The sequence below is a fragment of the Silurus meridionalis genome, chromosome 17 (assembly GCF_014805685.1).
Source record: "Silurus meridionalis isolate SWU-2019-XX chromosome 17, ASM1480568v1, whole genome shotgun sequence".
Taxonomy (NCBI): domain Eukaryota; kingdom Metazoa; phylum Chordata; class Actinopteri; order Siluriformes; family Siluridae; genus Silurus; species Silurus meridionalis.
This window is the reverse complement of record NC_060900.1, coordinates 1,560,601-1,573,100: the sequence shown is the minus strand read 5'-3', so window position 1 is coordinate 1,573,100 and position 12,500 is coordinate 1,560,601. Positions and strand designations below refer to the sequence as shown.

Below are 12,500 nucleotides of genomic sequence, written 5' to 3'. Positions count from 1 at the left end.
CAACCGCAGGCATCGGAGCTAAAGCGCTAATGCTAATCCCCCCCCCTCCAATAAAAAGTATCGGGACACCTGACTTTTCAATCCTCATGTGGTCCTCCGCCGAACCGTTACAGCAAACTTTGAGGCACACAATAGTATTGGAGGCCACTTGGTGCAGGAGCATGAAATTTTCCCTTTACATTAACTAGGAGACCCAAACCTGGTCCAGCATAACAATCAGCCTGTGCACAAAGATAGAAGATCTCCATGAAGATCTGCTTTACATGGGTTGGAGTGGAAGATCTCCTGCTCTAGAAATTCAACCTCAACCGTATTAAACGTGAATGAATGTAAACGCTGATTTCACTCCAGACCTCCTAACCTTCTCACCAACACCATTATCTGACTTTACTAACACACTTGTGGATGAATAAATCTCCACAAATCTCCACAAAATCTCCACAAAATCTAGTGAAACATCTTCCCATAAGAGTTAAGCTTATTATAAGAGCAAATGGGGACTAAATGTAAAAAAGAAGCAGGTTCTAGGTTCAGTAATATGGTATTGTTACAGTCAGTCACTTTTTCTTTTTTGTTTCTAATTGGCAGTAAAAAAACAAAGAAATTCAAACATTTTTTGAAAATCAAATCCATGTTTTTTCCCCTGAGTCGCATCCCTGCCTCCTAAGCATCTGCTGGATTTACTTCATCACAGATCATCAGATGCATCAACCAAATATTTCCAAAATACTCATTTCATCAGCGTTGTCTGGCTCCTGCTTCTGCTGTGTTCACGTTTAAATGGGTTTAATGAGTTTAATGGGTGGAAATAATATTCTGAAAAAACATTACAATCCCACTCCTAAAGATGAAGTATAACGAGGTGTCAAAGCGTAAGACGTATTAATGCACTATAAAGTGGTTTTAAAAATGTGTATTGTGGTAAAATCTTCATTTTCTCAATGAGATTGTTTCTTCCAGGTCTCTAAATATTGCTTTAAATGTTTCAAATTGTATTTATTTTAGTCAGACTCCATTCCAGACCTCAATTATCAAATCCAAGACCAGGAGTAGTGAGAATTGAGTCTTAAAGGTGATGGGGCCAAGTTAGAAACCGGCCAATCATTATTGAGGACAAGCTCGTAGTTTGTTCGTGCAATGCGGCAGGGAACGAGCCGTCGTCTAGACTTTTTGTATAAAGCTCATACATTGGAGTCGAGTCCAAGTCAATACCGAGATCATACTAGAGTCCTACAATCAACCAAGGAGATATGACTGACAGAAGAGGTATATCATGGTACACATTTGATGTGATTGTAGTCAGCCGTATTGTGACCACAAAAAGATACTTATTCAGAGTGACAATTATCTCATTCATACAACTGAACAGAAACTGAAACTGCCCACGTTAAGGGCCTTGATCAAGAGCCCAGCAGTGGCAGCTTTGTGGTGGTGGGATTTGAACTCAATATCTTCTGATCAGAAGTCCAACATTTTAACCATTGAGTTGCTATTTCCCATTATATGAAACATCATTGTCATGGTAACCGATGTTATCATGGTAACCATTATCCATTGTTGCTTTAGGTTTCTACATAATACTACATGACCTCTGACCTTCACGTCTCTGTTCTGTGTCAGTTACAGAGAGCCGAATCCCAGAGACGCTCCCTCGTTACTCCTCCTCGCCCACCTACCTGCCTGTCAACTACCAGCTCCTCAACTCCGAGTCGTCGTTCCTGCTGAAGGAGGCCACGCAGGACTTCATGCGTAACTCAAGCTTCCTCTCAAGGACCGAACCCTTCTTCATCCACCAGGCCAGGAAATCTCCGACTGTGAGGGCCAGCTATGGCACGCTCTTTGTCGAGCAGCCGGTTCCTCCAGAGCTCCTCCAGCCTCCAGGTACTTTCATCTCTTCCCCAAGTCTTTTTACCTTCAACTGGAAGGTCCAGACTTTCGTCCTAAAAGAGAAGATCCACATGGACAAGCCCAGAATCCAGGTGCTATTCTACATCTCGGGAAGGGACTGGGACGACTACAGTGTGGTGGACAAACTGCCCTGTGTACGCATGTTCGCGTTCCACGAAACGCAGGAGGTACGCGGGAACTGCCGTCTGCAGGGGGAGCAGGGAGTCTGCGTCGCCGAGCTGGAGCCTCCCACGTCGTGGTTCGCCCCACCCACCGTTATTCCTGGCCGACAAAAAATCCCGGATCCTCCTGAGGGAAACCCAGTGGCACTTTATTACTCTCTACGCTCAGCACAAAACGGCCAGTGCCTCGGAAAAGACACAGGGTTCAGGAATCCTGGCCAACCTGCAAGCCAGGAAGACTCGTTCAGATCTACCACGTCCACTCCGATGAAGAGGATCGGAATAGTAAGATTGTTTAGGACTTCCACTGTTCCGGAATTATCCGAACAGAGAGTGGACGGGAATTTTGCAGTGCTCGTGCCGTCAGCGCCAGTCCGGCCGAGGGAAAGCGTATCAGCTTACGTCGCAGCTTCTCCATACTCACCTGTGGAAATATTCACTCTGAGGTAAGACTGATGGGAATCTCACAGCTCAGAGTTGATAGGAATAACATGAGCCAGTATGAAGTACACGGTTTAGTTCCCCTTCTCGCCAAAACCAAATGCGGGACCCGATCAAACTCACATCAGGAAATGAAACAAACACACTGTGTGGGTTTTTATGTTGCTGTGTTGTTTGCTGGATCTGAGGGTACATCCACAATAATCCAGTAAACTATGAAATGTGTACTGAGAAAACAGAGATATTCAAAGATCAGTGATGGGTTTGCAATGACGTGAGGCAGTCATGTGACCTTTTAAACCAAAAACAAAATGGTGGATGATGTTGTGCTGCACTTGTTGTGCCTGATGTCCAGTTTAAAAGCATTGTATCGCTTTCAGATTTACTTTTATCAAAGGTGGCGAAGCAAATAAGTGGCTGATGCAAACAACGCACGTTTTGCGCATGTGTAGTGCAGCGATGTGAGTGTTTCAGACATTTCAGTGTCGACATTTAAATGAAAAACTCAGTTTTTCAGATCTATCTGGATTAATATGGATGTTGCTTCCTGAGCTGCTCAACTGAGCCGAGGGACAGAGCTGTAGAGCTGCAGAAGTGCCATGAGTGTTTAGCTTGCGTGACATTTCATAACCATTCGAACAATTAAAAGGGTTTTATAGGGGTCTTTTGGGCTCCACACAACCCATTGGCAATAATTCTTTACTTTTTGGTTTGTTTAGACATTGTGCAAAATGCACATAAAAACAGACTGCAATTATTTGCAAATCTCGTAAATATTCATATTTCTATATATATTGAGTCTGAATTCCAAGTGAAACTGATACTCATAGTTCGCTTGTTGTTGTAAAACCCTAATTCCAAAATAAGTTGGGACAAGCCAATGTTTACCACTGTGTAGCATCACCTCTTGTTTTACCAACAGTCTGTAAACTTCTGGGAACTGAGAAAAACAGTTTCTGGAGTTTTGGGAGAGGAATATTGGCCTATTTTTTGCCTGATATAGGATTCAAACTGCTCAACAGTCCTGGGTGTTCTTTGTCGTATTTTTCATTTCATGATGCGCCTGGTCAATTCAGCAGCCAGAATCTTCTACTACAAAGTCATGCTGTTGTCATAGATGAAGTATACGGTTTAACATTCTCCAGATAGAATTTTAAAGTTTTTCTTGAAGAAGTGATCGTCTGGTTGGGATCATTTGCTGCTCTAAAACCTAGATATATCTTTAAGCATTAATGAAACCTTTCCACATGTGCAAGCTGCTCAATGCACCCCAGCTGATAACACGAGGTCCCTCTCCTCTTTAGTCCGTAGTTCTCTAACTCTCTAAGGTATTATTTTTATACCCAGTCATTGTACTGACCTGCTGCCAATTAACCTCATTAGTTGCGAAATGTTCTTCCAGCTCTTCCTTTTTATTAGCACTTACTTTTCCAACCTTTTGTTGCCTCTGCCCTAACGTTTTTTGAGACGTGTTGCAGCCATCAATTTAAAAATGACCTTATTTTTCTCTGAAAATGGTACTTATTTTATATGCTTTCTTTGTTCTACTGTGAGTAAAATATCCGGTAAAAATTATTGCATTCTCGTTTTATGTAGGTTTTACAGTGTCCCAATTTTTTTTTTAATTAGGGTTGTGCAACAGCAAACGAACTATGAGTATCAGTTTCACTCGGAAGTCAGACTCAGCTGGGCTCAGTTCATTGAGCTAAACATTGATCTTTTTGGTGAATATGAGCATTGATGTTTCTTCTGAAGACCTCTGACCTCTACAAGACATTTTAGACAGTCAACTTGTTTTCTTTAACGAATCCTTACATTTTTTCGCGCCATGGTTTGAAAAGTGTTTGCATAAAACTTGTGCTTGGTTCTTCACTCTGGGATTTTTTCCCCATACATCACTGAGAAACTCCACATCTGTTTAAATTATTGTTCAGGGTTTTTCCCCCCTCTCCTGCTCTGCTTCACTCAGCGGTCATTCTCGTTACCGTTTGGCCGCTTTATTACCGTTTTATTCGTTTCCTCGGCATAGCCTGGAAACCTCACTTCTTCATCTTCATCCTGAGGGGAAAAAACATCCAGCCGGTCCTTAATTAGAGTTTGCAGATGCGGCTAAGTGACTCGGGTAATTAACACACAATGCAAATGAGGATGTCATCAATTAGAACGCGAGTCCATTAGCATAACGAGCGGTGTAGCAATCACAGCGAGCGAGAACATTTAGAAACCATCAGAGACGACGTCCGGACGAGAGGTCAAGCCGATTTGTCAACTCCTATGAAGGAAAAGAGGATAGTCAGCTAGTAGCCAGTAGTAGCTAGCGTGAATGAAAGGATACAGAAGATCAGAACTCAGAAAGAAGGTTTATATACGATATCAGATATGTTCTGGAGTAGACTCAGTGATGCTACTCACTTAGCTACATTGTTTTAATACATATTGTGAAATAATGCAGCTTATCCAGTAACAAGTTATTAGATCAAAAGTATTAGGACACCCATCTTTTACACCCATACAGTCTGTGGTTCTGCTACAACCACAAATATGGAGACACACACTTGTCTTTGAATGCTGGAGCACGACATTTTTCCTTTACTTGAACTAAGAGACCAAAACCTGTTCCAACATGACAATGCCCCTGTGCACAAACCCAGAACACCTCCATGAAGATCTGCTTTACATGGGGTTGGAGTGGAAGATCTCCTGCTGTAGAGCTCCAATCCTATTGAACATGAATGAATGGAAACTCTGACTGCACCCCAGGAACCTCCTCACCTTCTCACCTATATCAGTACCTGACTTTACTAACACTACTGTGAATTTCCCCACATCTCCACAAAGTTTTGTGGAACATCTCAGAAGAGAGGAGCTTATTATAAGAATGTGGATGTGATGTTCAAAAAAGCACAAATCATCCAACTGCATGGATCCTAAAGCTGGTGATGTGGATCATATTAACCTCTTATTACTTTCAAATAGAAAAGAGAACATCTCTTCTGTTGTTTTGCACATCAGCACTTTAAATTTATTACTATTTTATTACCGTAGATGGTGCAGTAGCTGCTGGCTAAGTGTAGATCGATATTTGATCGATTATTGTAATTCAATAAGGATTAAAACACGACTGGTCACTTGTTATATTCGAAAATAATCAGGGGAAGAAATCTGGGATTGGTATACGATGACATTTACATTTACATTAGTGATTAATATTTATCTTATTTATACAACTGAGGAGCTATGGGGTTAGGGGCCTTGCTCAGGGGCCCCAGAGTGGCAGCTTGGTGTGGCTGGTATTTAAACTCACTACCTTCTGATCCAAAGTCCAATGCCTTAAACTATGAAGTGTGTGATTTTCTATATATGTCAGTCCGGCGTGTGGTTTTGTGCGTATACTACATTTATTTTACGTTTCTGAAGGACCAATCAGATTCAAGGATTTGAACCCTTCGTGATCATTAAAACCACAAAGTCGCTTCGGAGCTCGACGGGTTACAAGCGCTTGGTCCTCAGGAGTGTGATGAACACGCAGCTCCACCGAGCTCACGCTTACATTTTTCTCACGTTTTCTTTGTAAATGATTTACTAAAGACTGTAAGAAGCAAAATGATAGAGTTACTCGAATGCTAATATGCGTCTCTGAGTGAAGATGTTTTCTCTTTAACCCACTTTTAGCGTGAAAATCGCTTGCGATTCTTTATTGTATTATTATTTTTAAACAGAAAGGTGATGAGACGCAGGAACGCCTCAGGATTCGTCTTTATTTAGGTTAATCAGATCGTCTGGAAATAATTTCCTGACCCAAATCAAAGCAATTATTTTAATGACATATCTCTTTATCTGTGTGTGTGTGTGTGTGTGTGTGTGTGTGTGTGTGTGTGTGTGTGTATTTCAGAGTGTGTTTCAATGTGTGTGAGTTTTGACTGCCATCCAAATCCTCCTTATGATATTGCCAGCCTCACAGCTGAGAGATGAAGATAGTCCTCGGCCTGTTGTTTTTTTAAGAAGCTCTGCCAGGTGTGTGTGTTTCAGAGTGTGTGTGTGTTAGAGTGTGTTAGAGTGTGTGTGGGCGTATGATCTGCAAAGCCCTCATGGTCAGCAGTGTAATGATTCAGATCTTTTCATGTACAACATAATTATCGCCTGAACATCACACACACACACACACACACACACACACACACACACACACACACACACACAAGCACCCGCACATGCACTTTCTAAAATAAAGCCTTTGAAAAGGAAATCTCTGGAGACACGCTTGTTGTTATTCCGTTTCGTGTCGCTGTACACGTGAACATCTGAGCGGATTGGATCTGAGCGTAGCCGCGTCGTGGAACTCGGACTTGCGTACCGTGCGCAATGCAGCAATATGTAACGAGCGAATCAGATCTATTGAACGCTTCACTCCGAGGACACAGTCATCCGTTTCTGACAGGACGTGTGAATCACGGCATTTCGCTCGGAATTCCGGTCGATCAAGCGCACGTTATTACACAGCGCTCAGAGAACAGAAAACATGTCCGAGACTGAGGTCTGATCCTGCAACATCAACATCCGATACACTGTGTACATGGGTTTATTTTCATAAAAAGCATATTGCTCCTTCAAACTCTGATGGACCTCAGCGAAATATTTTACTCTTAGAAGATTGCATATGAAGATAAATCAAATACATTAAATTAATCAAAAATTTTTTTAAATTCTTAAAAATTTGTCTGATCTCAGCTGCCTCTAGTCTCTGCCAGTCTACACCATTCTCTACCAGCCTTCTCCAGTCTACACCATTCTCTACCAGCCTTCTCCAGTCTACACCATTCTCCACCAGCCTTCTCATATCTCCACCGACCTCATCCAGCTTTCACCAGCCTCCTCCAGTCTCCTTCAGCTTCCATGAGCCTCTTTCAGCTTCCACCAGGCTCCTCAACTGTCCTTTTGTTTCCTTCTGTCTTTACCAGCATCTGCCCTGATCTATAAGCCTCCTACAGACTCCACTAGCCTCTTCCAGTCTCCTTCAACCTCCTCCAGTCTTTTCCAGCCTCCTGCTACTAATTCTGTCATAGCTTCCTCTAGTCTTTACCAGCCTACAATAGCATACCCTAGTCTCCAAAAGCTTCATCCAGTCTCCTTTAGTCTTTTCTAGTCTCCACCAGACTTCTCATATCTCCATCAGCCTAATCCAGTTTACACCAGCCTCCTCCTATCTTCAGCAGTCTCTTTTAGTCTTCTCTATTCTCCAATAGCCTTCTCCAGTCTCCTACACCTTCAATCAGCCTCCTCCAGTCTCCTCCTGTCTACTCCAGCCTCTTCCAACCTTCTGCTCCTAATTCTGCCAAGGCGTAGTGTGGAAATGTGTTTCAGGCCGGCGGTTTGAGTCGAGCGCATTTAACACATCCTGTGGCAAACTTCAAAAACAGCAATCACCCAATGCCCCGAGTAAACACTCCAGCTCCCGTGAGCTTACCAGCAGCCTTCTGAGCTGCTTATCTACACACCCAGACACACACACACACACACACACACACACACACACACACACACAAAGTCATGTTTTGCACGGTGGTTTCCAAACATTATAAATGTTCATGACCTGAATTTTGACAGGGTGTTTAAAACAGCAGAGTGTTGGCCCTCTTTTCACCCACACAGGGTCATCACCGAGGCTGCGGCTCTTCTGGGAACCGGAGACCTTTTAACAAACAGCTCACAGAGTTCAAATCACATCCTCATTACATGTAGGAGTTTCACACAGTCGCCCAAATAAAATAACAACAACGGGAACGCAGCTTCCCGACGTTTCCTACAGCGCTGCACAGAGATCTTTTTCGAGAACACGGAGACATAAACGGAGAACCAGGAGGGTCTGTTCTGCTGCGGGGGTGGGGGGCATTTATTTATTTGCTCGTTTGTTTGTTTGTGATGCGTTGGTTTCTTCAACCTGCGCTTTTAAAAGGGAATTGTCACTGTTCATCTCATCACCTTTATCCAAACATTTCATGTCCTGACAGATGTGGCTCCTTTCATGACTCCACCCCCATATTATCTTTTTTCCCTATAATCCCACCCCTTTCTTTCATCTCTTCTCAATAGTCCCACCCATCTGTTTACTATAACCGTACCCATCTCAATTCTATTATCCTGCACATTTTAATTCTATAATCCAGCCAATCTCAATTCTATAATTAAATTTCTATAACTCTATAATTCTATAATTCAATTTTGTTTAAATTCTTTAATTCGGCTGATCTTAATTCTATAATTCCACACATTTCTTGTCTACATTCTCAGTTGTCTCTTCTATAAATCCACACATCTCTTTAGTATACAGGTGGTCCCCAAATTACGATCGTTTGACCTGCGATTTTTTAAAATTGATAATATCGATACAAAATTAGTAAAAAAATATGTACATTCTCACGCAGCTCGTCCACGCGCTCGCTGCCACACACAGATACATTCTGTCAACTTTACACATTACAGTTATATCAATTTCTCTGTTTTTATTGTTTGGTAATTTGTTAAATAATGAGCATCTTAATTAGTCAGGTTCTGATAAAGGTGAGAAGGTATGGAGAACTGGGGTGCAGTCAGCGTTCATATTTATTCCACAGGTGTCCTCCTCTATAGCAGGAGATCTTCCTCTCCAAACCATGTAAAGCAGATCTTCATGCAGCTCAGTTTGTGCACAGGAGTTTCTCATGCTGGAACAGGTTTTGGGTTTCCAAGTTCAAGTAAATGCAAAATTGTATTATACTGCTGTCAAAGAAAAAATTGAGTGCCTCCAGCTTTGTGGTAACCGTTTGGAGAAGAACCACCTATAGCAGGAAAGGTCAGGTGTCCCAATACTTTTGTCGATATAGTGTAGCATTTGACTTTAAAATATCCTCCTACGACCTGGGTGTCCACATACGTGGACATTGTGCACAATGGTGTCTTTATTGTTTTCTGTAGATACAGACCGAGTGTCCACATAAGTGACATCATTTTTTTCCAAGAAGAGCTTCATGTTCAAAGAAAATATATAGTTATTATAATTATTGGTTCTTCCTAACCCCAAATAACTGGAAGAAATCTAAAATGCAAGCCGAACCAAAGCTCAGGTCTTAGGAGGATATTCCAAAATATTTATTTACATACTGTGCAAATTGAGAGGAACTCCAGCTCCTGGCTTGATACTTTCTTCTCCTGAAACATCTCCTTTAACATTGCAATAAGAAGCACGTTCTTGCCAACCTGCTTCCTTGTTAACGTATTGAGTTGTTGTCATGGCAACAAATAGCTCCACCCCTAAAGCTCAGATTTTTGCAATTTCGCTCGTTTTCCATCACTTTTTCCATCAGCAGATTATTTTCTTGGTGCTGTGTTTCTTTTTTCTCCCCGAGCTTTTCTTCCCTTTATTATAGTCACTAAAGTCAATAAACCTGCAGGAAAAAGTTGCGGAGAAAATCTCAGTCCCGGCTCTTTCTCTCTCTCTCTCTCTCTCTCTCTCTCTCTCTCTCTCTCTCTCTCTCTTTCTTTCTCTCCTCCATAACAGGTTTAATAGGTGTATAGTTATAGGCTACAGCGATCGGCAGTGCATCGACTCCTGTGTGTGTGTGTGTGTGTGTGTGTGTGTGTGTGTGTGTGTGTGTGTTTGTGTGTGTGTGTTTGTGTGTGTAATCTTTTTCTATCAAGTAAACGGGAGTCATTTCGCTTTTATGTTTTTATGCTTCACCTTTTCTCCATCTCTAATCTCTCTAATAGCCATTACGTTCTCCAGGGGCACGGCGTAACGGCGTAACAGCGCTGCACTTCGCAATAAGCATTTGGGTGGAGATCGATAGCTGAAAGCTTCATACCCCCTGCTCTGAGTGTGTAATATCCTTTGTCTGTGTCTGTCTCTGTGTGTGTGTAAGTGTGAGTGTGTGTGTGTGTGTGTGGGTGTGTGTGTGTGGGTGTGTGTGCCGCAGGGGACGACACAGAAGTTCCTAAGATGCTTTAATATATTTGGCGTATCAGCCCTTTTTTTTTACAACTTTCGCTCAAGACGACGCTCCCTGTGTAAATGTTCTGACTCATTAAATCCCAAACTCCAATCCTCTCGTTCTCGCTGACTTCAGGGTCTGACAGTTTGGTGGATCAAATAAAATATCCGAGTTATGAGACGATACATTAACGCCATAACATGAGACGTATCTTCTTACACTCCATAAAAGTAAATGGGAGTGGTTAAGGCTCAGGGTTGATGATCAGAAGGTTGTGTTGCCCCTCGTGGGCCCTTAAGCAAGGCCCTTAACCTTCTGTGCTCCAGAGGTGCTGCGTGAGGTGGGATCAAAAACGTTTTGAGATTAGTTATTTCTCTACACTATCACATTTTAAGACCTATAAAACCGACAGGCTTGGAGTACACGCAGGAGATCTTCTGACTTTAAACCGGTGCAGAACTCGACCCTGAATACAAGAAACTTTCCCCAAGTTTAATGTTTAATACTGTAAATGTTTTCCTGGGTTTATTTTACAGCTTTGACTTTACTCTGTGGACAAACTTTTTCGGCCCATAAGATTTGTGCTTTTTGAACATCCCATTCCATATTTAGTCTTTAATAAAAAAAACTCTCTTCTGCTGAGAAGATGTTCCACTAGATTTTGTGGAGATTTTGCTTATTCAACCACAAGGGTGTTAGTAAAGTCAGGTACTGTGACATGTCATGTAGGTGCGGTGATGAAGCCTGGGGTGCAGTCGGAGTTCACATAAAGATGTTTAATCGGGTTGGAGCTCTATAGCAGGAGAACCTTCCAATCTTCCAACACCATGGAAAGCAGATCTTCATGGAGCTGTCTTTGGGCACTAGGGCTTTATCATGCTACAACAGATTTGCGTCTCCTGGTTCTAGAGAAGGAAAAATTTCATTCTACGGCATTCATATTTGTGCTGAAGAACCACATATGGCTGGAGAAGGTGTCAGGTGTCCCGGCTTTGTGCACAGAAAACAGGTTTATGGGAAGGAAAAATCCATTCCATTCTGATCGAAAGGTCAGAAGTTTAAATCTCAGCAATGCCAAGCTGCTGCTTCTGAGTTTTTGAGCAAAGAGCCAGAACACTTAAATACTCATTTAGATGAAGAGAGTCTGCTGAATCCTGCAAATCAGCCAAATAGTGAAGATCTTAATCAGATTTAAACATACAGCTGTGTTTTCATTTATATATTACTTTAATCAGGTTTTTTTTTTTTAAATAAATAAATAAATACATTATAAAATGTGATAATTTAATTGTATTTATTTGAATTTATTATATTTAAATGAAATGAAATTTAATTTAATTTAGTTTAATTTAATGTAACATAATTTAATTTTAATAAAATAAAATAAAATAAAATAAAATAAAATAAAATAAAATAAAATCCCACCCCTCCGGTCTTCTGACTAGTGAAGGAGTAGAAGAAATAACGTGTGTGGAAATAAAAACGAATCTGTTCTGATTAACATAATTTGTTTCCAGCAGTCATGGTGGCGCCGTAATTAGGAGGCTTTACGAGTCATTGGTGATTCAGGACAGCGGCGTATTAAGCTGGTTTGGATGTAAATGAAATCGAGGAGCCGCAGACTCGGAAATCGGAGACTACTATCATCCTCAGGACACGGCATATGAAGATGAAGAGAGAGAGAGAGAGAGAGAGAGAGAGAGAGAGAGAGAGAGAGAGAGAGAAAACACTACTCGTTTACTGGAAACAGGAAGTAACATTCAGTCTGTAATGATGAAGTTTAAAGATTTGTTGGTTGAGATCAATGAAAACGGACCCCACAACTTCCTGTCACATGACTCCGTCTCAGAGCTCGCGATTCCCACGCACGTAAAAGCGAGCTGCGTTAAATTACAACACGAGCCGCTACAAATCTGATCAGGAGGAGGTTTTCCAGGTGGCGTGAAGGTTCCGAGATCCTGCAGGAGAAAATCCCCTCTGCTCGTCTCCACCTTCTTCTGTCAGGCTTCTTTGAAATTCTGTGTGT

The 12,500-nt window shown here is 41.8% G+C and overlaps 1 protein-coding gene across 1 annotated transcript in view; it reads left to right on the top strand.

Moving 5' to 3' along the window:
- The window catches only part of si:dkeyp-14d3.1 (transmembrane protein 132C), a 163,867-nt gene that overhangs the window by 42,521 nt on the left and 108,846 nt on the right, over window positions 1-12,500 (top strand). The window contains exon 2 of the mRNA XM_046871716.1: window positions 1,621-2,515. Within this exon, the coding sequence (XP_046727672.1) occupies window positions 1,621-2,515 (895 nt within the window). The remainder of the gene's footprint in view (window positions 1-1,620; window positions 2,516-12,500) is intronic.